This window comes from Balaenoptera acutorostrata, chromosome 9 (assembly GCF_949987535.1).
Source record: "Balaenoptera acutorostrata chromosome 9, mBalAcu1.1, whole genome shotgun sequence".
In the NCBI taxonomy this organism is placed as follows: domain Eukaryota; kingdom Metazoa; phylum Chordata; class Mammalia; order Artiodactyla; family Balaenopteridae; genus Balaenoptera; species Balaenoptera acutorostrata.
The window spans coordinates 7270142-7294153 of NC_080072.1; the positions used below are offsets into that span (position 1 = coordinate 7270142).

At 56.1% G+C, this 24012-nt stretch overlaps 1 protein-coding gene across 3 annotated transcripts; it reads right to left on the reverse strand.

Annotated features, from left to right (window-relative positions):
- Positions 1-1426: 1426 nt before the first annotated feature.
- On the reverse strand, positions 1427-24012 carry FRMD8 (FERM domain containing 8). 3 transcript variants are annotated; one of them, XM_057553474.1, is made up of 11 exons: positions 23876-24012; positions 23487-23571; positions 21857-22021; positions 19041-19142; positions 18629-18687; positions 18333-18499; positions 15651-15875; positions 13148-13271; positions 12082-12225; positions 5852-6056; positions 1427-3186 (listed from the first exon to the last, which is right to left on the reverse strand). In XM_057553474.1, exons 2-11 carry the CDS (start codon positions 23569-23571, stop codon positions 3068-3070), a joined length of 1395 nt encoding a protein of 464 aa, XP_057409457.1. In that variant the 5' UTR covers positions 23876-24012; the 3' UTR covers positions 1427-3067. The 3 variants fall into 3 exon arrangements, with proteins under 3 accessions (XP_057409457.1, XP_007171002.1, XP_007171004.1); XM_007170940.3 differs by having other exon boundaries at positions 21857-22024; XM_007170942.3 differs by lacking the exon at positions 15651-15875 and having other exon boundaries at positions 21857-22024.

Genomic DNA, 24012 nt, shown 5'->3' on the forward strand with positions numbered 1-24012 from the left:
ATTGCCTCTGTTTTACGTTTTGGCTTCCCAGCCGCGAGGCATATGGCATCCCAGCTCCCCAGCCAGGGATCGAACCCACACCCCCTGCACTGGAAGGGGAAGTCTCAACCACTAGACTGCCAGGGAAGTCCCCACTGTGTGTTGTTTTAAAAGACCATGGTTGGGAATACCCTGGCAGTCCAGTGGTTAGGACTCGGAGCTTTCACTGCTGTGGACCCGGCTTCAATCCGTGGTCAGGGAACTAAGATCCTGCAAGTGGCCAAAAAAATGAAATAAAAGGTCGTGGTCATTTGCTACACCAGCCCTAGGAAACTAGCGCAGGTGGTGAGGGCAGGGGGGCCTGGGTGAGAGGAAGGGCTCCAGGCCTGCCAGGCCCCAGGCAGTCGGCGCTCCCTTCCCCACCACAGCGGGGGGGGGGGGGGGGCGCCATCGGCAGGGCCTGGCCTCTCAGATGGACCCCTTTCTCCCACCCAGCTTTCCAGATACAGGACTTTCAGAGATGATGAAAATAGCTAATGCCTATCGAGTGCCTGTCAACACCAGGCCCTGAAGCACCCCAATAACCCTAGGAGGTGGGTACTATTATCATTCCCATCAAGAAGAAGAGGCTCAAGATGCCTCATGTAAGTGCCCACGACCGTGGTGTCCTGCTGCCCATGCCATGCAGAGGACCCCATTCACTGTCACAGACGCCCAAGGGGAGGGGCCCTAGTCCTGGAACTGCACTATTACCGGGACACGTGGCTTGCTCCTTCCAGCTCCTGAAATGTTCAGTGTGAACCCCAAGCCCCCAGACAGTGCCCACCCTCCAGGGCCCAAGCCCACAGTCACCACTGCTGCCTCCTGCGGGACTCCCAGTGCTCTGGTGTGTGGGTCTCTTGCTGTCCCGTGCCCACCCGCCAACAGCACCTGTGGGAAACAGACTGCCTCCTGGCCAGGCCCGGGGCACGAGGAGACCTCAGGGCTGGCAGGAGAACCCCCCAGACCTCCTGGGTTCTCTGGCCTCTCCCCTGAGGCACTGGCATCCAGACTGGGCCCTGGGTCCCAAGCCCAGAGTGTGAGGTGCGAGCTGACAGCACAGGGTCCAGCAGGCTGGGCCAGTTAGGTTCACTGGACAGGGACAAAGCGTCTGCCTGCCCACCGCCAGCTCCTCGTTCCCCTGCTCCCTGCAGAGCTGTCACCTTGGTTCCCACCATGAACCCCAAAAGCCCTCTTGGACCTTCCCACCCTGGGAGTCCCTCACCAGCCGCTGAGACTAAAAAGCTTTACTCTGGGTTCTCCAACTGTGTCTAGCTTGGCAAGCCCAGCGGGCTGCATTCCTTCATGCATATTTGATGAAAAGCAAATACACAGCCTATAATTAACTCCCAGGCTGTAATTAACACAGTCTCGTTATTTCATATCATAAACCACCCCAAAATTTGCTGGAAATTGATTTTATTATTAATAAGTCACATGATACGAAGGGATAAGAATATTCAAAGGACATTTAGTAAAATACTGCTTTGCCCGAAAGGGCAGGCAGAAAAAGTTAAGGCACAATGGATGCTAAGAAAATAGGAAAAAGAGGCTGAAGAGTCAAAACAAGTTATCTGTGTGTACACACACACACACCCTCAGGCCCCTCAACCCATCAGATAAGAATTCACCTGGCATCAAAACAGTGAGTGGGATAAGATAACCAGAGGGCTGGGAGCCAGGGAGGGACTCCAGGAGAAGAGATGAGATGTCCTTTGGCTAGGACATTCCAAAAGACTGGAGATGCCTATTTATGATGACAGATAACAAAGTCCCTACTGCTGAAAGACAAGCCACCTCGAAACATCTGGAGTGTTCAAGAGTCACCAAAGGGAGAAGGAGGTGACTGGAAATCCGGAGACAAGAGATTCACATTTCCTCTCCCACATTCTCCCCTGGGAAGGGAAGACAAAGCAAAGCCTGTGCTGAGCTGAGACTGCCTCAAGTCCCAGGAAGCACTCAGGAAAGCCAGGGACCTACCACGGAGGAGCCCGAGGGCTGGGAGGCCCTCCCCGAGGCCAGCTCATCTGGGGGAAGGCAGGTGGGTGTGGGAAGAGCCATGCCCAGGCCACATCCAGCCTCCCTACAAGGTCGGGAAGGAGGAGACCACTCCCGTCCTGGGGTTTCCCATGCATGGGCCGGCCCCCTGGCTCAGGCTGGGTGAAACCACAGCGCCATCCTGGAAGGAGCGCCAGCGGCTCCAAGGCCGGCGGCAGCATCCTTGTGAGTTGCCCAAGTTCACAGCTTCATGGAACCGAAGCAGACAAAGAAAGATCAAAACTAAAACCTGCAGCCCAAGGGGGTTTGGGAGCTCCTCCGGGTGTGGAGTGTGGGTCCAGTGGACTTGTTGGTCCACAGGACAGCCAGCTCCCAGCACAGTGACATCACCAAAGATGAGCAAGCACACTTTCCTTCTGGTCAGAGTGTCTCCTGCCCGCAAGAGAAGCCTGAGTGAGGGGCGCAGGGGCCATCCAGTTCCATCCAGCCGGGGAGGGGTTGGTGGGGGCCTCACCTTCTCTGTTCCTGCTGTGTTTCAATCCAGGGAGGTCCCCTGCCCTCTCCCTGCAGGGCCACGTCCCAGCCTGGTGGTGTGGGCTGGAATGCAGCAGAAGGAATGCGGGGGTGTGGTCACCAAAGTCCAGGGGAAAGACCAAAGACACACAGTACGCCCAAGTGTCCTGAGCCCTATTCCTCCTCCAGTGGGGACACCTGCCTCAAGCGGGGACTTCAGGGCAGGGGATACTGTCCGTTTTGAGAGGGGTACAAAGGCGAGTCCCTGGGTGGGAGGGGGCGGCCGGAACCTGGTCAGATTGGTCCTGAGACTGCAGCGGGGCCTGGCGTCCGGAGGGAGGGCAGGCCGGCTGCAGGAGGGACCCTGCAGCAGCCCCCAGCCGGCTCTGCACAGCACAGCCCGGGCAGCGTCCCAGGTACAGAAGTGGCTTGTCCACACGCCGAGGCTGCCCTCCTCCCAGCGCTCCCCCTCAGGTAGCATGATGCTGGGCCAGGCCCAGGGGCTGCCCCCCTGCCCTCCTGCCAGGCACTGCGGCCCTCAGCCCTGCTCCAGGCTCTCAGTGGGCTGCACCACGGTGTAGCTCCCCTGGCCCAGGGAGAGTTGCCGGCTGAAGAAGGACGTGCTGCGTTTCGGTTTCACCCGCTTGATCTGCTCGCCTGTCGGGGAGCAAGAGGGACACACTGAGGGGAGGGCTCCCCGGGAAGGGGGCCCAGCCCCAGGGGAGCCCCTTCTGGAGCCTGTACAGGATGAGCTCCCCTCTTCACTCCTGCCGGCTCTGTGAGCCTCAGCCCCACCCCAGCTCTCCCACCAGCGACAGGACACGTGGGGTGGGTGGCCAGCCTCCAAATCAGAGGCCACCAGGGTTTGCGTTTGATGCTGGGCCTGCTGTGCTGTCTAAACCTGTCCAAGAAGAGACCAGAGAGGTGTACAAACTTCCAGCTGTAAGTCACAGGGATGTAATATACGGCATACGGAATATGGTCAATAATATTGTAATAACTCTGTATGGTGACAGATGGTAACTAGACTTATGATCATTTCATAACATATAAAAATACTGAATCACTATGTTTGTCAAAATCACTATATATATCACAATATATAATGTATTGTATGTCAACTATAATTCAATTACAAAAAAAAAAAGAAGAAAAAAAGAACAGACCAAAACCACAAAATACCTATAACATATACTACTGGCTGAAGGTAACCCTCAATGAGATAAAAAGACTTCCTTTTTTTGGCCTCACTACGAGGCTTGCGGGATCTTAGTTCCCCGACCAGGGCCCCGGCAGTGGAAGCCTAGAGTCCTAACCACTGGGCCGCCGGGGAAGTCCCTAAAAAGACTTCTTAAAAGTTAAAAATTTCAAGCCAGGTGATCAAGGTTAATATCAACAGTCATAAATCATGTTGATAAGGTACCTTTGATATGATGTAGTAAAAATGGCATGTTACCTCTGTGATCTTCCTCCCCAAAACCCATAACCCCGTCTAATAATGAGAAAATCATAAGAGAAATTCCAATAAAGGGGCATCCTACGATATCCCCGACAAGTACGCCTCAAGACTGTCAAGGTCATCAAAAAACAAGGAAAGTCTGAGTAACTTGTCACAGCCAAGAGGAGCCTAAGGAGACATGATAACCAAATGTAGTGTGGTGTCCTGGATGGGACCCTGGGACTGAAAAAGGACGTTAGGTTAAAACTAAGGACTTCAGTTAATAATACTGCATCATATCGGTTCATTAATTCTAACAAATACACCATATTAACCTAAGACGTTAATTTAAAAAATCAAGCAACAATAGAAAAATAGGCAACAGAAATGAACAGTAATGCATGAAGAAACTGTACGTGATCAAGCATGTAAAAATGATCCCACTTCACCAGCATCCAAACCCCAACTCCAATGAGTTCTCTGCCCCTCAGGACGATAACACCCATCGTGGGTGAGGGTGGGGAAGGCAGGTACCTCCTTTTCTCCTGGAACGGGTACAGTGGGCACACACTTTGACCCAGCAACCCCATTTCTAGGAATTTATCCTGAGGAAACAGTTCAGATTCCAGGTAAGGATTTGGCTACAGGTATGTTGTTTGTAGTAGCTGAGAACCAGAAATACAGTCAGCCCTCGGACAATGCCAACCCTCTGCGCAGTCGAAAATCTGAGTATAACTTATAGTTGGCCCTTTGTATACCCGTGGTTCCTCCTTATCCACCGACTCAACCAACCATGGATCGTGTAGTACTAAAGTATTTACTACTGAAAAAGACCTGCATGTAAGTGGATCCGCGCAGCACAAACTGGTGTTGTTCAAGGGTCAACTGTAACTATGATGTCCAACGACAGGGGATGGGGGGGGAAGGGGCTGAGCTCACTAGGAGAGGAAGACAGCAACTGTGGTAACAAGTGTGTCAGAGAAAAATTATAAATTATTTTGCTTTTTCCGATGATAAAAATGACATGCTTGTAAAAATTTAAATGCCAGAAAGAAGCATGAATAAAAAAGGAAAGTTACAGCAGCTGATGGCTGCAGAGGGGTCTCTCCCTCCTTGTGCACGTGGATGCTGTCTCGCATGCTAATGAGCACCTAGTACCTAGTACTCGTACCTGATTTTCTCCTAGTACCTGATTTTTTCTACTCAGTGCTATTTTGTGAACATCTTGCCATTTGAAAACCAAAAAAACCCCCCAAAAAATCCCTTTTTATTTTGGAATAATTCTAGACTTACAGAAAAGTTGCAAAGACAATACACAGAGTTCCTGCATATCCTCATAAGCCTCTCCTGTGTCAGCACGGTTCGTCTGTTACCACAGTCCGTGTCACAGCTAAGAACACTGGTACAGCTTTATTAACTAAGCTGCAAACCTGTGGATTTCACCTGTTCTTCCACAATGTCCGCTGTCTGTTCTGGGACTCGATCCAAGACACCACAGTGCACTAGGGTACGTATGGCATCTTTACCAGCTGCACTGATCCCACAGGGTGTGGGCCCATCGTTCCTGTACCCACACCTTTAATAACAGACACCGGTAATTTCCAGTTTTTCACATCTGGACACGTCTGCGGACGCAGCAGTGAGAAGGGATGGAGAAGGGCTCTTACTGCCGGAGCCCCGGAGGCCTCAGATTCCCTGTCGCAGAGCTCAGACGATGGGACACTGGTGCCCAGCCTGCCCCCCACCCCCCAAGCCAGGTCCTGCCGCTGGAGGCTAACTCACCGGGTCTGGAATTGCTCCCCACCTCCCTACCCTCCAGAGCTCCCCGTGGCGTGCGTGTGCCCGCGTGTAGGTACACATGTACACCACGAGGGGGTCACTCACCCTCCTCCACGTAGTCGATGGTGGAGAGATGCTGGATCCGGCTGCACACCACGCTGCCCTGCCTCCGCAGCTGGGGGCGTTGAGTGGCGGGTGGTGAGTTGCCAGGGGCCGAGGCGGCGCCGGCCGCACTCTCCTGGGGGGTGGCGGGCTCCGCGGCCTGGCTCAGCTCGATGCAGTACTCGATGAGGCTGCTCATCAGTTCGGCCTGGGGGGGAGAGGGGGCCGGCGTGAGGCCTGGGGGGGAGCCCTGGCCCAGGCCCACCTCTCCCTACCTGCTGCAGAGCCAGATGAACCGAACCCACAGCCCCCTGCCCTCTGGTGGGGGAGGCAGTGAGGAAACCAACACCCTTTATGCAAGGAAGGAAGGGGGGGGTGTGCTCTGTGGGCCAGGGGCAGGGGAGGCCTCCCATGTGGGGGGACTTCAGGGGTCAGAGATGGGGTGGGAAAGAAGGAACGCAGTTAGAAGGCGCAGGTCGGGAGGGAGGAGGAGGGCAGGGCTCTCGGCATGTGCGTTTGCTGAGAGAAGAACCCGCAGCCAAGGAGAAGGCGGTGGTGAGGTCACCGGGTGGGGAAGGCGGCTCCCTCTGGGCACATTCTTCTAAAGTGACGTCTTCTCAACAAACTGGAAACACTACGCATGTTGACATAAAAGGTGATGTGACCAGATGTCAGCGGGCACGGTCTGGGCACCATATGGTGGGGATGGCAGGGGATCGCAGACCCACAGACAGAAAGCTGCCAGCAGGTGGTGTCGCTTAGGCAGCACGTGCTTATGAAGTGTCACCCTGCTGCAGGCGGCAGGACACAGCAGGGACTGAGGTGGACACATGCCTGCCTCGTGTCGTAAGAAGAGAACCTGCTGGGGAGCAGGGTCAGTGGCCAAGGGGGCAGCCGGTGCCCACCTGCCCGACAGGGTGGCCCGAGGCCTCCCCAGAGCCACACAAGCCGCCCTGCGCAGGAGGAGCAGGGCAGGAAACCGTGCACAGGCGGGTCCGGGCTCCACACCGGCCTCCTCTCCTCCCTGAGGGAACTGCGCTGAGCTGAGAGGGGCGCTGGGCAGCGGGCAGCCAGTGGGGACAGGCCCTGAGCCCTCTGAGTTTCTCTAACACCACTTGATGCTCCTGAGGTTCGGGGACGCGGCCATTGTACCTCAGCCACATCCGACAAAATGAAATATCCATTCGGGATAAAACTCAGCAAACTAGAAATGGACGGGAACTTCCTTAACCTGATGACGGGCGTCTATGAAAAACGCACAGCTAACACCACACTTACTCAGGGCAAGACTGAATGCTTGGGCTTCCCTGGTGGCGCAGTGGTTAAGAATCCGCCTGCCAATGCAGGGGACACGGGTTCGAGCCCTGGTCCGGGAAGATCCCACATGCCGCAGAGCAACTAAGCCCGTGCGCCACAACTGCTGAGCCTGCGCTCTAGAGCCCGCGTGCCACAACTACTGAAGCCCGCACGCTTGGAGCCCGCGCTCCGCAACAAGAGAAGCCACCGCAATGAGAAGCCCGCGCACCACAACAAAGAGTAGCCCCGTCTCACCGCAACTAGAGAAAGCCCGCAAGCAGCAACAAAGACCCAACACAGCCAAAAATAAATAAATAAATTTATATTAAAAAAAAAAAAGACTGAATGCTTTCCCCTCAAGTCAAGGATGTCTGCTCACACCTACTCACCACCGTTAACGGGGATCCGAGGCAGTGCTATCAGCCAAGACAACTGAGAAGCACACAGACTGGAAAGTTAGAATACAACTGTCCCTGTTCATAGACAATGTTAACTGTCCACACAGAAAATCACAAAGAATCTGCAAAAAAGATACTAGAAATAGTGAGTGAGTTTAACAGGGTTACAGGATAAAAGGATATATGGTAAGAGAATCAGCTGCATTTCTATACACTACAATGAATAACTGGAAATTGAAATTAAAAATAGTACCATCTCTGGTAGCACCAAAAAAGGGGGAGAGGGAGATAAATCTAATAAAAGATGCACAAGACTTGTATGCTGAAAACCATAAAATGTTAGTGAAAGAAATCAAAGACAAATAAATGGAGATATAAAATAAATGGACTGGAAGATTTAAGAACATCTTTTTAAAAGACATTTTTTAGGAAAGAAAATCAAGTTATAGACTGAAAGAAGACATTTGCAAAATATGTATCAGATAAGGGACTGGTAGGCAGAATACATAATGAACTCTTACAGCTCGGTAAGAAAACAAATAACCCAATTTTAAAAATGGACAAAGGAAAAAAAAATGGACAAGGGGAATCCTCTTGCACTGTTGGTGGGAATGTAAATTGATACAGCCACTATGGAGAACAGTATGGAGGCTCCTTAAAAAACTAAAAATAGAACTACCATATGACCCAGCAATCCCACTACTGGACATATACCCTGAGAAAACCATAATTCAAAAAGAGTCATGTACCACAATGTTCATTGCAGCTCTATTTACAATAGCCAGGACATGGAAGCAACCTAAGTGTCCATCAACAGATGAATGGATAAAGAAGATGTGGGCCATATATACAATGGAATATTACCCAGCCATAAAAAGAAACGAAATTGAGTTATTTGTAGTGAGGTGGATGGACCTAGAGTCTGTCATACAGAGTGAAGTAAGTCAGAAAGAGAAAAACAATTACCATATGCTAACACATATATATGGAATCTAAAAACAACAACAAAAAATTGGTTATGAATTCAGAACCTAGGGGCAGGACAGGAATAAAGATGCAGATGTAGAGAATGGACTTGAGGACACGGGGAGGGGGAAGGGTAAGCTGGGACGAAGTGAGAGAGTGGCATGGACATATATACACTACCAAACGTAAAATAGATAGCTAGTAGGAAGCAGCCACATAGCACAGGGAGATCAGCTCGGTGCTTTGTGACCACCTAGAGGGGTGGGATAGGGAGGGTGGGAGGGAGACGCAAGAGGGAGGAGATATGGGGATATATGTATATGTATAGCTGATTCGCTTTGTTATAAAGCAGAAACTAACACACCATGGTGAAGCAATTATACTCCAACAAAGATGTTAAAAAAAAAATTAAAAAAGAAAAAAAATGGACAAATGATTTGAACAGACATTCCATCAAAGAAGACCAATGGATAGCAAATGAACACACGGATGGATGATCAACATCATTACTCATTATGAAAATGCAAATTAAAACCACAATGACTTATCACTACCATACAGTTATTAGAATGGTAAACAAACAAACAAAAACTGATAACACCAAGTGCTGGGTAAGGATGCAGAGCTACTGGAACTCTCGGACATTGCTGGTGGGATGAAAAAATGGTACAGTCACTTTGGAAAACCGTTTGGTAGTTTCTAGTAAAGCTGATCATATGTTTATCATACAATCCAGTAATCCCATTCCTAGGTATTTATGCAAGAGAAGTGAAGGCATACGCCCACACAATAGCCTGTACACAAATGTTTAGAGCAGCTTTATTCACAAAAGCCCCGAACTGGAAACAACCCAAACAAGTGGGTGAAGAGCTGACCTGTAGTGTATCCATACAATGGAATACTATTCAACAATCAAAAGGAACGAACTGTTATACCACGAAATGTGGATGAACCTCAGGAGCATGAAGCTTAGTGAAAGAGGCCAGCGTCAAAGGGCTGCATACAGTATATATACTGTAGGGCTGGACCACTATTTGTTTATCTATCTACCAGTTGACAGACATGTATGTTGTTTCCAATTCTTTGGTTAAGACAAACGAAGCTGCTATGAATATCTTAGTATAAGTCTTGTGTGGACATATATCTCCATTTCTCCTGGGTAGATATGATGCATGTGTTTATATGACATTCTGGAGAAAGCTAAACTCTAGGGATAGCTAAGGGGAGGTGTCAAGTAGCAGGTGAAGAGATGAGTCTTCAATCAGAAGCAGAATGTACAAAACAATTTAAAAAAAAAAAGCACAACCCCAAAGAAAAATTGGCAAAAGACTTCAACAAGCTGGATATCCAGATGGTGGATACACACATAAAAGATGCTCAACCTCATTAGTGTGTGTGTGTGTGTGTTTGTGTGTTGCCAATTAAAACCACACGGAGATTTGGGGGTGATGGAAATAATGCCAATTAAAAAATGGGCAAAAGACGTGAATAGACATTTCGCCTCTAGGAAGATACACGGATGACAAATAAGCAGCTCCATAGCTTGCCTGCGGTGGCAGTGGTCACAAGGCTGTGTGAACGTGTTAAAACTCACTCTTATTGTAAAGTATACCTCAATAAAGTTGACTAAATAATAAAGGAAGAAAACACAAGGAGATACCCCTCCTCACCCACCAGACTGGCTGAACGTTCAAGATGACAATACTAACTACTGGAGCAGCCAGCACGCGGCCACCGTGGGCGAGCGCCGAGCACGGCGCCTGCCTGCGACCCGGCCTGTCGGCTCCTGGGCGCGCACCTAGGCGCACACAGAGGACGTGCAACACCGATCACGCAGCGTTGTCTGCAACAGTCCCGAACTGGAGACCCAAGCGCCCGTCCGCAATGGGACGGAAAAGTCAACACTAACAAATTCACATGTGGAACACCCGAGAGCCGCATGCAAGACCAAAGCACTGCCACCTGCAGTGGGGACGAGGACGGAGCTCACAGACACAGGGCTGAGCGCAAGACACCGGGCAGAACAGAACACACTGTGGGAACCCACTGCCCTAAGGCTCAAAACCAGGCAGAACGACTCTGGGGTGACACAAGTCAGGATGCGGAGGTCCATTGGTGGGGGGCAAGGCTGGGAGAGGGTTCAAGGGGTCTTTCTTAATCTGAAAGGTGTTACATGGGATTCTTTGGGGAAATTTGTTGAGATTAAGAGATGGGGGGCTTCCCTGGTGGCGCAGTGGTTAAGAATCCGCCTGCCAATGCAGGGGACACGGGTTCGAGCCCTGGTCCGGGAAGATCCCACATGCCGAGGAGCAACTAAGCCCGTGCGCCACAACTACTGAGCCTGCGCTCTAGAGCCCGTGAGCCACAACTACTGAGCCCATGTGCCGCAACTACTGAAGCCCGCGCGCCTAGAGCCCATGCTCAACAAGAGAAGCCACCGCAATGAGAATCCCGTGCACCGCAACGAAGAGTAGCCCCCTCCTGCCGCATCTAAAGAAAGCCCACGCACAGCAACCAGGACCCAACGCAGCCAAAAATAAATAAATAAATAAATAAATAGATTTATATATTTTAAAAAAAAGAGAGTTGGGCACTTTTCTTCATGTATATTATAATTCAATAAAATGTTTACTTAAAAAAGAAGTCTACAGAATTCCTTGGCGGTCCAGTGGTTAGGACTCCGCACTTCCACTACAGGGGGCATGGGTTTGATCCCTGATCGGGGAACTAAGAGTGATGTAGAAAATATGATGTCATCAGCATAAAGGTTGGGACGGCCGAGTGTTCAAAGATGAGAGAGGGAAGAGCTAGACAGGGAGAGAACTCCCTTGCGAGGCCCTGGAGAGGAGGCCCAGCAGGGGAGACCGGGGGGAGGGGGGGAAGGCAGGAGGCGGGAGGAGCCTGCAGGAGCAAGAGCAGGCACCCGGGTAGCGGGTAGCGGGTAGCGGGTAGCGGGTAGCGGGTGTGGCGGGGCAGAGGCTGCTGGGGTTGGAGCAGTGGATGTAGTGGTGGGAAGGAAGGCGCAGAGGGAGCAACGGGAGAAGCCCGGCTGTGGCGGGCCTGGGGGCCCGAGGTGGCGGCAGGAGGGGACACGTGCTTTCACAGGAGTCCCTGGAGCCCGTCTCTATGCTTGGGGCGGAGAGCAACGAGGCCCTGAGTCCTGGAAGGGCCCTCCTGGAGAAACCAGGGTGGGAGGGGAAGGGGCGGGGATGAAGGTTCAGGTGGGAAGACCAGGTGCCAAACGGATGAAAGTGAAACAAAGGCAAAGAGGGGTCTCAGCCATTCCACGCCTGCTCGTCACCTGAGAGCCCTGCTCACCGGGGGCTCAAGGACCGAGGGAGCCAGTGCGGGCTGGTCACACAGCACTGGGCAGCCCTCCACCAACCACTGCCCTGACGGCAGCTGCCCCGCCAGCTGGCCGGGCCTCCCGAACCCGCAAGGGTGGCTCCCAGTCAGCAGGAGCCGGCCGCCTGGTCCCCAGGCCCTCAGCAGCCCACCCAGCCTGGAGCCTCCAATAGCCTGGGGCCCCTGAGTCCCATCCCCAGCCCCGGCGCAGGCAGCACCCACCACTACCTGCTTGGAGTAGACCTTGAGGAGCTTGTTGACCGGCGTGCCCTCGCTGTCCCCGTCGAACTCCAGCCACAGGGCAGACTCTTCCTCCTCGGGAGAGGTGTGGTCCCACGATAGCTCCTGGAAGCGCAGGCCCAGCAGGACGTGCTGGCCAGCGGGAGACACAGAGCCTGGACTCCTCTGGGCAGAGGCCTGCTCCCCTGCCCCGTCCCACGTGGGCATCACCAGGAGGATACACCTGGCCAGGCTATTTACCTCCAAGGCTGAGCCTAAGCTCAGGTGTGAGCTTCTCTCAGGAGAAGAAGCCCCGCTTCCATCAGACCCTCAAAGGAGGCTGTGGTCCAGGGAGCATGAGACCCCTTAAACCACGCACTTCTCATCAGCGGGTCAAGCTCCTGACAGCTGGGGCAGTGACTCGGGGGAAGGAAGGTGGGGAGGGGAGACCTTCCCCCTGAGATCAGCTGGGTAGCATCTCAGCAGGAGGCCGGATCTGGGCCTGGCATGTTGGGGCACAGATGCCCAGGAAGGGCTGGGATCCCTCTCTGGGGACAACCAGAAGTCTCCCCCAAACTTCTCTGCTGGCTTAGCAGGGAGCCCTGCCCAGGTGCAGAGAGGCCCACAGGGCAGGCTGCCGACACCACCTTCTACCCAGGCAGCCGAGACACCCAGCACCACATGCGGGAGAGGAGCAGGACTCAGCCAGCTAGGCGGGCTCCCAGTCGCAGGGCTTTCTGGGAAAACCACCAGCTAGTCTCCAGCCACTGGCCAGGCAGAGTGGCCAGGCCCTACCAGCCTCTCTCCACCAGCTGCAGCCTCCCCTTGTCCCGGCCACCGCCCTGCCTAGCAGGCTGGGCAGAAAGGCTGACCCACAGCAGACCCAGGGAAGCCCCCAGGATGACAGTGGAAGCCCCAGGGACATCTGAGGGAAGGAGGCCAGACAGGCCGCCCACCCTGCTCCCAGGCCAACCAGAAGCCCGAGGGAACCAGGAAGGCCTGGGTAATGACCCCACTCCCTTCCTCTGCAGTGAGGCCCCCACTCCAGGTCCCACCCTGGAGGAGCAGCAGGTACCTTCTCCCTGCTGTCAATGACATGCACGCCCTCCAGACTGATGGCCACAGACACTGGCTTTTGCCCGCCCCGGTGCAAAAAGCCCTGGGCTGGCTTGTCAATCTCGCCGTGGAAAAAGGCAGACCTGGGGAGGGAAAGTGGTGTTAGGCTGTCCCCTCCAGCAGCGAGAACAGATGGCCCAGGGTCTGGATTCACCCACCAGGGAATGCTCTGGCCACGCCCTGTCCCAGGCACCTGAGAAGCTTAAGCTGTTTGGGTGAATGAAGGTTAAATGGAAACCCACCCCAGGGGAGGGAGAAACTGAGGGGGCGGTGAGAGGGAGGCTTCGCGGAGGTGGTGGCATCTGAGCTGATCAGGCAGGACAGGTGGGTTTGAACAGGCAGAGGAGGAACTGGGTGGCACGGCGAAGGGTGGGCACTGCAGGCAGAGGGCAGAGCATGAGCCCGGGTGTGGGACAGAGCAAGCTACGTTCAGGGAACAGCCAGGAGCCCGAGGGCTCAGGGTCTGGGGGCTGTGGTTGCTGGAGGCTGCGAGAGCCCCGCTGCCCACCATCCCCCAGGGGCTGCCCAGGCAGGGAAGCAGCTTCAGGACTCGACACTGAGAAAGGGAAAGGGTGCATCAGTCTTGGGACGCCCACCCGCTGAGCTGTACCCCCCTCCATCCTGCCCCGCCACGGTCTCTTCCTCTCCTCTGGCTGCCCTGGGCCTTCGCCCACATGCCCCCTCACCCCTGGCTAAGCCAGAGCCCTAGTTAAATCCTGCAGCCCCGGGCTTCTATAGTGGCGCAGTGGTTAAGAATCTGCCTGCCAATGCAGGGGACACGGGTTCGAGCCCTGGTCCAGGAAGATCCCACATGCTGCAGAGCACCTAAGCCTGTGTGCCGCAACTACTGAGCCTGCGCGCTGCAACTATTGAAGCCCACGTACCTAGAGCCCATGCTCCGCAACAAGAGAAACCACGGCAATGAGAAGCCCGCACACCACAACGAAGAGCAGCCCACGCTCACTGCAACTAGAGAAAGCCCGTGCGCAGCAACGAAGGCCCAACCCAGCCAAAAATAATAAAAAAATAAAATAAATTTATTAAAAAAAAAAAAAATCCTGCAGCCGCGAGGACAGGACTGGAGACAAGCACGCTCCACCTTCAGTTCCAAGAGCAGCCCCGAGCACGGCCCGGTGCTCCCAGGAAGACTCCCACAGGCTCGGTTCAGGGCTGGGACTCCTAATCCGCTGAGGAACTGAAGCAACCCAAAGAGTGGCCACTTGCCCGCCCGCACCTCAATTTTTCACTCTCTATTCGATCCTATCAGCACACACGCATCTCACTCACCATAAAAGTTAAAGACCTTTTGCTGCCCCACACCCACACTGCTGCTCGGCCCCTGGGCTCCGTCTCACAGTGCAGCTCCTGAGAGAGCTGGTTACACTCACTGATTCTTTTTCTCACTGTTCTCCACCCACTGCTACCCCCAAGATTTTGGAGCCAAGGTCAACTATCAGCCACTCGGGACCAGTTGAACTTGACCTTGAAGCAGCAGCACCTGAGGCTTGGTCACTCCCTCCTCCTCAACACCTCCTTCCACTGGGCTGGTGTAGACCCTCCCGCCTTGCTGGCCGGGCTCCTTCTCTGCCTGGTCCACACTCACTTCCTGGGGCTCCTGGTTTCAAACAGCACCTGCATGCTGATGACTCACCAAGTACCCAACTCTAGACTCAGAAACCCAAATGCCCGCTAGGATCGCCACCTGGGTCGCTGGAGAGCGTCTCAAAATCAACACATCCAAGGACAAGCCCCCGACCTTCCCCGACCTGCCCCCTGCCGCACACCATCCTGTCTCAGCTGATGACGACGCCACCCTGCAGCTGCTCAGACAGAAACCTGGAGTCCTCTCTGCCTGCTCTCCTTCATGTCCTGTACCGCACATCTTGCAAGTTCCTTCAACTCCACCCTCAACGCCTCTGGAATCTGGCCGTGTCTCCCCTCCTGCGGCACCACCACGCGGCCTGGGCACAGTACCCTGTGGAGTATGGTGACTGTCCTCACGGGCCATCCCGCTGCCCCCGTGCCCACCTGCAGTCTGTTCTCTGCTTCTACTGCTCACTGTCTCTCTCGCCACTAGAACGGCCTCTTCACGGGCAGGGATGGTGCTCTCTTTTGTTTACCGAGGTGTCTCCAGCACCTAGAGGGTGCTGGCGCACAGTAGGCACACAGGAGCTACTGGCTAGACGTGCCTGCATGAATGAGAGCTGGCTGAGGGGGAGGTGGGCAGGTCCGTGGACCACGTGGCTGAGGCAGGAGGAAGGAGAGGACCTGTCCGGTGTCCTAGCCCGTGACGGGGAAGGGGGAGGACGAGTGTCCAGCCTGGGACCCGCGGGGCCCGAGGTGCTGGCATCCGGACATACCTCGCGTGAGGACAGAGCTCAGCGGGAACGGAGATGGGCTCACGGGCCGCGAGGGCGGGACAGGGGGCCTGGGGCTGTGGCCGCGGCCAGGGAGCCGCTCACCCGTAGAAGGGCAGCTCGTGGCACTTGAGGAGGTAGGCGCGGTAGTGGGGGCTGAGGGAGGCCTCGTGCTCGCTCTCGCTGCCGGCCACCTCCTTCACCCTGCTGTAGGCGTTTAGCAGGCCCTGCTCGCCAGTTCCGGCCTTGGTCCCACGGCCCCGGAGGGCAGCGAAGAGCCCGTGGCCCCGCTTACAGAGGTGGGCAGGGAGGAAGGAGTCCAGCTTCTCCCTGTGGAGGAAGGAAAACGGGGCCCGGCATGAGGACAGCTCCATGCCTGCGGGCTGGGGAGGCGCCAGGGTTCCCAGGGCGTGGGGAGGGCAGGGGGCGCCCCGCACACGGACCCCCAGAGAGCCCACTGCCGAGATCCCTGCAGCATGAGAGGCCTGAAGGAGAAGTCAGGAGACCGGGATGAGAGCTGAAACCAGGCCCACCCCAGAAGCAGACTGTGGCCAGAGGAAGGTTTCGATTTCTAAACTGGTGATTTTACAACCAAGAAATGGTCCAAGTGACCTAGAGCTATCAATGTTCTGTTCTGCCAAATAGGGAGGTAAAAAAACCACCAACCTACAACTCATCAGCACAGGTTCATGAAGGAAAGGGCATTTTCAATCACACACACAGAGTCGGGAAGCATCCTGGCGTGACAGCACCGTTCTTCCCCCTCAGGCAGCCCCCTGACTCTGGCCAGGCACTGGCCCTTCCAGGTGGACTGCAGCCGGGGCCCAGCCTACGAGCAGTGAGCGCCCTCTCCAAGCCTATGTTTCCACGTTTAAGTAAGGACACGGATCCCTACTCACATGGACGGGCGCCGGCATGTGCCTGGCATATGGTGGGTGCCAAACAAATATGGCCGAGGTTGTCACTGTCACCGAAGAGGGGAGGGGTCCCTGCGGGGGCTTCTGGAGGACCAACACCCCGGGCCATGGGAAGGGATGGCTGGCCCTGCAGCAGGGCTGACGCAAGGAAAGACCCTGATGCCCGGAGGGGCACCCAGGGGGCTGCCCCCACTTCGCAGGGCTGCCGTGGGCATCTTCATCATCTGTCCCCCGACATCCCTGCTTCCAGCCACAGCGCCCACTCATCATTGGAAATCCCACCTTCCCACTCTCAGTCCACAGGGTCTGTGCGGGCTCATGGTAGGTCCTAAGGGAGGATCTGGGCCTCAGCCAATCAGCACCCTGGCCACTCTGTCTCCTTTGGGTGGACCTGGGCCCAGTCACCAGATGAGTCTTAGGACTCTGGTCACGTGAGGGACGAGGTCTCTCCTTGCCAACGTGCAACTATTGTGATCACCGGGCCACCACGAGGCAAGAGCCTGAGTGCGAACTGGCCCAGAGGACACAGGGCTGGGCAAGGAGAGTGAGGACAGGGTCTTGGGGTTGGGGGTACCCAACAGGAGCCCCTGCATCTCAATCACCCCAGACCCATCCATTTCTTGACAAACTCTCTCAAGTCCAAATAGTCTGAGCTGGATTCGCTGTCACTTGCAATAGGACCAGACATGCCCATCACGAGAGCCAGGATTTCTACGGCTGCCAGCCTCCAGCCAGCTCAGCTGGGATCACTCAGGCTCCACTGAGCCCATGGTGGCCCCTGCTGGGCCCCGACACAGGGTCCTGTCTCTGTGCATCCTCCCACCCCAACACAACTGCACCCTGAAGGGCTGGTGTGGGTTGGAGCCCTGGGTCTAGGACAGGCTGTGTTCAAAGTTCATCTTCAGGGCTTCCCTGGTGGCGAAGTGGTTAAGAATCTGCCTGCCAATGCAGTGGACATGGGGTCGAGCCCTGATCCGGGAAGATCTCACATGCCGCGGAGCAACTAAGCCCGTGCGCCACAACTACTGAGCCTGCGCTCTAGAGCCGAGCTGCAACTACTGAGCCCATGCGCCACAACTACTGAAGCCCGCGCGTCTTATAGCCAGAGCTCCACAGCAAGAGAAGCCACCGCAATGAGAAGCCTGCGCACCGCAAGGAAGAGTAGCCCCCACTCGCCGCAAGTAGAGAAAGCCCGCGTGCAGCAACGAAGACCCAATGTAGCCAAAAATAAATAAAATAAATAAATTTTTTTTTTAAATTAAAAAAAACAAACTACATAACTGTTACCAGTTTAAAAAAAAAAAGTTTATCTTCTTTGGAAGTATCTCTAAACCTCAAGATCATTGTTCACAGAGGTCAGAGACAGCCTGGTCTGCTTCCAGGTAGACTCAATCGTCATGACCCCAGGCCCTGCCAATTCACACAGCAAAGAGCACGGCTTCTAGAGAGACGGGTAGGAAGCACAGAGCCGGCATACTGGAGCATCCAGGAAATGGGGCCTCATCCCTGGAGTTTGAGACTAAGTGAGACTGTCACTGACAACTGGGACTCAGTATTTGGCCACTCCCTGGCTGCGATCCGCAAAAAGAACAAGCCCAACTCCCCTTGACCTCACGCGGAGGCCGGGCTCCACCCTCACACACCTCTGGGGGTCCTCGCACGGACGTCACTTCCCCCGTCTCCCACTGCCCAGGCCCCTCAGCCCAGAGCAGACGAGGAAAAGGAGGTTCGGAGAGGTGGGGTGACTCACCCAAGGTCACACAGCGTCAGGGCCTCCTGACTCCAGGACCTGGCAAGACCACTTGTACCCAGGATTCCGAGGTCACCCTCCCCACCTCGGGCCCCTGTCTCAGGTCACGCTGGCCCTCACCTCAGGGCACAGGCAGTGGGCTGGCCAGGCTGGTAGGGCCCGAGCTGCACGCGGCACACCAGGGCCCCCAGGGCCTCGCAGTCCTCCACGTCGCATGGGTACCGAGCGGCCAGCACGTTGCTCTTGGCCTCCTCGTAGAGCAGCCGCAGGACCTCCTTGTCATGGATCTGCAGGCCGGTGTGGCAGGGAGGGGTGGCTCAGCTGGGTGGGGCACCAGTGTCCAGGGGTCAGGAAAAGGGGAGGCTGGACACAGGGCGCCAGACCTGGGTGGTACCGCCTGGGAATCCCTGCCTCACCTGGAGCTCCCGCCGTTTGGGGAAAAACACGTTCCTCCGGAACTGCAGGGAAGGCTCATCTGGGGAGAGAGGAGGGGGTCACCGGCCGGCCGCCCCACGCCCCACGCAGCCAGCTCTGCCCTCTCCCCAGCTGGCCCAGTCTCCAGTCCCCAAGCCTCCTCCACCACCACCGAGAAAACCCCCAGGCTGTCCAGAGACAGGGGGTGTGGCTTATCTCAAGCTGCTCACTGCCCCCCCAGCCCACCCCTCCTGGGCTCCTCTCAGGGATCCCTCCCTCCTCCGGGGGAGATGCCAGCCCTGCCTCTCAGCCAGGGCAGCTCCACCTGCCAGGGGAGGCCTGGCTGGGCCCGGAGCCCGTGCTCCAGACCCCGGTGGGCCCCTGGGACGGGGACGCGCAGGCAGCAGCACTGACCCATGGCCACGTCATCGTCCGGGGCGTCGGTGAATCGCAGCAGCAGTTCCTGCCACTGGCGGCCCAGCTTGTAGGGCTGGTGCTTGGGCTTCAGCTGCACCTCTGCAGGACGACAGGGGAAGCGGCCATGAAGCCCTGACCAGTGCAACTGCCACCCGCTAACAACAACAATGCAACGATGACGCAGTCACGACCAATATTAACTGAAGTAGGTACGAAGTGTCCAAAACCATTTCAAGTGGTTAAAGGCAACTGCCCTGCAATAACCCTACCCTCATTTCATCCAATGAAAATGAGGCTCAGAGAAGAAAAATGAGGCTCAGAGAAGTTAAGATGCTTGTCCAAAGTCACACAACAGGGACTTCCCTGGTGGTCCAGCGGTTAAGACTCTGCGCTTCCACTGCAGGGGGCGCGGGTTCGATCCCTGGTCTGGGAATTAAGATCCCGCATGCTGCATGGTTCAGCCAAAGAAACAAAAAAAACCCCAAACAAACAAAAAAACAAAGCCACACAGCAAGTGAGAGGGGGTCAGGTTCCAGGCAGAGTCAGTCTCTGACTGTTCCCTACGGTGCCCAGGATGGGCTGGAGCCGAGAGGCTGTGGCAGACGGAAGGTGCTGGGGCCGGTGGTACAGATGGCCCCAGCACCGCCGTTAGGAAGCAGAGCCCAAAGCTGGTAACTGAGGCCCAAAGGCCCAAGGGGCTGTCCTCCCCTGCTCCTGGCCCTGCCTGGGCCTCGCCCCGGCCAGCCTCCACCCCAGCATCTCCCCCAGGGGCTCTGGGCTCCAGCTGATCTTCCACCCTGCAAGCTCCCTGCCTCAACGCCATGCCACCCAGCTGCCACCAGAATCAGTGGCTCCACCAGGAAGCACTCCTGGCAACTTGCTCCTGGCAAGCCTTCCCAGCACACTTTAGACGGTGAGTTCCCTGAGGGCAGGGACACTCTCACTCCTGTTCCCCACCGGACCCCTAGCATCTAGCTCTCTGCCCGGCACGAGGTTGTGGGCGGGCTGCTCTGCACGTACTTGTGAGACGAATGAGGTAACTGGCTAGCTGGGACCCCGGGACACTGTCCACGGTCCCCAGCCAGCCTCACTCCCTGAGCCCCAGCAGCTCAGAGGACTCCCGTTATCAGAAGAGGCCTGCGCTGACCCTGCCATCCCACGCTTCCAGATGGGGCCTTCCTGCCTGGAGGCTGTCACCCCAACGAGACCGACAGTCCCTGGAGCCCTTTTCCATGCAGAGTGACAGTGGCATGGAGAAGGTCAAACCCTCCCAAACATCCAGCTTGAAGGGCGGCTCCAGCAGACAGCACCCCGTCCCTGGGGCATATGTCACCGCCTCACCCACTCCGGGCGTGGTGCGGGACCAAGAGCTCTGAGGGCCCGAGTCAAAGCTGAAGTGGCCTTTCAGCCTTCCTGAACCCAGCCTGTGAACAAAGTGGGCGCTGACTCCGTGCTGGGGCCTCTGGGATGGGGCGGTGCCCCAGGGTGACCCACTGGCCACACAGGCAGCCCATTCATGTTCCGGTGACGGGGGAGCAGGAATGCGACGATGAGGGAGTGGGGGAGGAAATAAGCTGCCCCACTGCAGGGACAGGGTGTCTGAGGCAGGGCAGGGGCCCCACGAAACCACCCCCAGCTTTCCAGAGACACAAGCCAAGGGGCCCGCGGTCCTGACCAGCAGCCAGAAGGGTGAAGGAGGGGCAGCTGAGCTGGGTGGGGAGCAGCCGAAAGAGACCGACCAGCAGGAAGAGGGTGGGCGAGAGCGGCAGCTGGGCAGGAAGCTCCCACTAGAGGGTGGGGGTGGGGAGACAGGCACTCCCTCTCCTACCAAGCGGGCACACCCTCCCTCCAGGGCACAGGCGCAAACTCCTAGGGGCCCAGGGACCAGGCGCACCCTTCTTGCCCCTGTTCCTCTACAAGGGAGGAGAATGAGCGCAGAAAACATGCCTGGTCCCGGCACCAGCTGGGGCATCCTCTCCTGGCCCCTCTCCTGACCAAGCCAGCAGGCTAGCAGCCCTCTTCTGAGGCCCCAGGGAGCTCCCCGCTCCCCCGCACCTCATGTCCCCCAGGCCTGCGGGCTGGAGGGCCCCCACTGCCCTCATCCCCACTCCACCCGCCCGCCTTGGGATCTCAGCCTGAAAGGGCAGGACAGGGTGATCACGGGCCAGAAACCAGGCAAGGCTGTAGACCCCCTGCAGAGAAGCTGGGTTCCCACTCATCCTCCCCACCCTCAGGAAAAGTCTCATCCTCAGGGGTGGCTGCTTCCTGGGCCGGGTCCCACCTTCCTCCCTGCCTCCACCGAGCAGGATGCAGCTCAAGGAGGCTGGCTGGGGGCCACCCAGGCTTCCATTCTGATCTTGGTCCCACCACTCACTGGTCCCACGGCTCCAAACCTCAATTTCTTCATCTGCGTGACCAGGCTGGGCCATGAGGATAAGGTGAAACTCTGCTTGCAAAATGCCAGCTCAGGCTGTGGCACAGACCACGTGCTCGGTGAACACGCGCCCCCTCCCTCCCTGTCCGCCGCCCCCGCCCCTCCTGATGCTCAGGCTCCAGCAGCACTGAGGCTGAGGGGTAGGCTTGGCCCCTCCTCTGCCTCCAGCACAAAGAAAGGAGAGGCGGGGGCAGAGAAGCCAGGCCACCTCTCAGGGCTCTGGGTCCTGAAAGCCACGGCTAGCTCCAGGACAAAAACAAGTCCCACCTTCCCCTGATGTATAGCGGCCAGAGGTTCCAGAAGCTGCTCCCTCCTTCCCCACCGGTCAGCGCCCTTCCAGCCCTTCCGCCTGGGCTTCTCACTGCCAACCAAGTCTTACCCAGCAGAGGGGAGACAAGCCAGAGCGCAAAGGCATCCAGGGCAACATCCGGGAGCTGCAGGACCTCACGGACGGTCTGATGCAGCTCGTGGGCAGTGAGCGAGGGCAGGTTCTCCATGGCCAGGGGCACCACTGTGTCATCCGCCAGGTACACCAGCACGTCGGCTGCTGCAATGGAGGCCAGGCAGGGTCAGTTGGGCCCACTGCCCAGGCATGCCAACCAGGCACCCTCCACTCCCCGCCCTGGGGCTGCAGCCCCCACCCTGCACCCCCCACCCTGCACCCCTTGGGGTGACCAAGGCTACATTCCAGAGGCAGAGCCCCAGCATCCCCGAAGGACCCTGTGAAGAGTGCTGTTAGGACTTACTGAAGACCCTCAAACCACCCAGAAACCCAGCAATTCCAGCCCAGGGACGAGCCTAGACCCACCGTGACCCCCAAAAGTTCAAATTAGGGCTGGCTGCTGCACCCACACACACTCCCCTAGCAGCCCCAAGGACTCTGGTGTGCTTCTTCCCTGAAGGAGAACATTCTACAGGTGGGACTGAGGCAGAGATAGATTGAACCCATCCTGAGGTTACAGTAGTTAGTAAATCAAGCAGGGAGGGAGAGAGCAATTATCCTTAAGCAAATCACTATCTCCCTCTGACCCAAGCTAACATGGGGACAGAAGATTCTCAAGGCCATCCCAGGGTAAAGCAAGTTCCAGGGCTCAGCTTCCTTAGGACTCTTTAAGACTCAGGACTCAACACAATGGCCTTTCAGTGTTAAACAGAAGTACAATCCAAAAAGTTGAGTGTTCCCTTGTGACAGCCTGTGGGATGCCTATTTGGAGCCTGGAGCCAAAAGGAGACCCTTGAAAGAGCAGCCAGATTCAAATCTCCATCACTGGAACCACAGGTACCATGAAGAAGCACTCAGCTTCGAGGCCAATATACTCGGGTTCCAATCCTGCCTGGCCTCTGGCTAGTTGACTGATTTCAGTAAGTCAGTGTGTCAAATGCCTCAGGTGCAAAGTACGGCTAATACCAACCCCCCCCCCCGCACCCCCCCCATGAGCTTCTGTGAATCAAATAAGATGAAGCCTGTGAAACGCAAAGGTACAGTTTATTACTAACACAAATGAAGGTGCTTTTTGGATCCCCACTCTGTCCTGCTCTAACAGCTACTCTCTTGAGAGATCATAAAATAATGTCCAGGAGGCTGAAATTCAAAGGGAAATCTGGGACAGTGAAGGCTCCAGTATCCTGTCACTTAACCTCTCTAGGGCCCAATTTCCTTCCTATAAAATGTAGATAATGATCTCTGCTTTCAAAAGGCTATTTACCAAACAAAGAAAGTGAATATGTCATTTTTCATTCATGAGATTTCATTTGAATTTCATGGCTACCTAAGATTTTACAAGTGAGGAAATAGAGGTTCAAGAAGGGTACCCAACTCAGCCAGTAGCCTAGTGACAGAGCCCAGGTCCCCGGACTGACTTGTCACTTTTCCACACCTCAACAGACCTTATTTGTTAATTAATAAATAAGATTCTCTTCAATGAAAGAGATGACAAGCCAGGGCCACTTCCTCAGGGCTGGGGCCCTAGGAGGGTACAGCGGGGAGAAGACTGGGGACAGGGACCCACCTCGGGCTCCCACGGAGGACACGCTGCTTCGATGGGACCGATCAGCGGGGCCGGGTTGCCCAGCATTGTCTTCTGTCCCGTCCATCTGCAGAGGAAAAGAGAAAAAGCAGCTACTGGAGAGTCCGGAGCCCTTCAAGCTCTCACTGAGTAAGGAAGGGGTCCCGAACTGATCTACGAAGGTGAACAACCAGGGCTGGAGGCACTGGTGTGCTGACTAGCGGGGTGAGGGGTGGGAGTCCTCCGCCAACTGGAGGTCGGGGCAGGTGGAAGGCGTTGGGGCCGTGGTGGTCAGAAGACGGGTTAAGTTCGGTTCGCCGGGGTGCCCAGGCACGGCACGGCGCACCCCTGTCCGAGGCGGGGGCCCGTGCAGGGCGTCGCCGCTCTCTCACCTCGCAGGGACGCAGCGCCCGCCGCCTCAGTCCAGGTTCCTGCCCTGACCCCGGCCGCCAGCTGCTGCCCCGGCCTCACAGCCCGCCGGCACTCTGAATCCCGCTTCGGCTCCAGCTCCCGGGGCTGCTACGCGGAA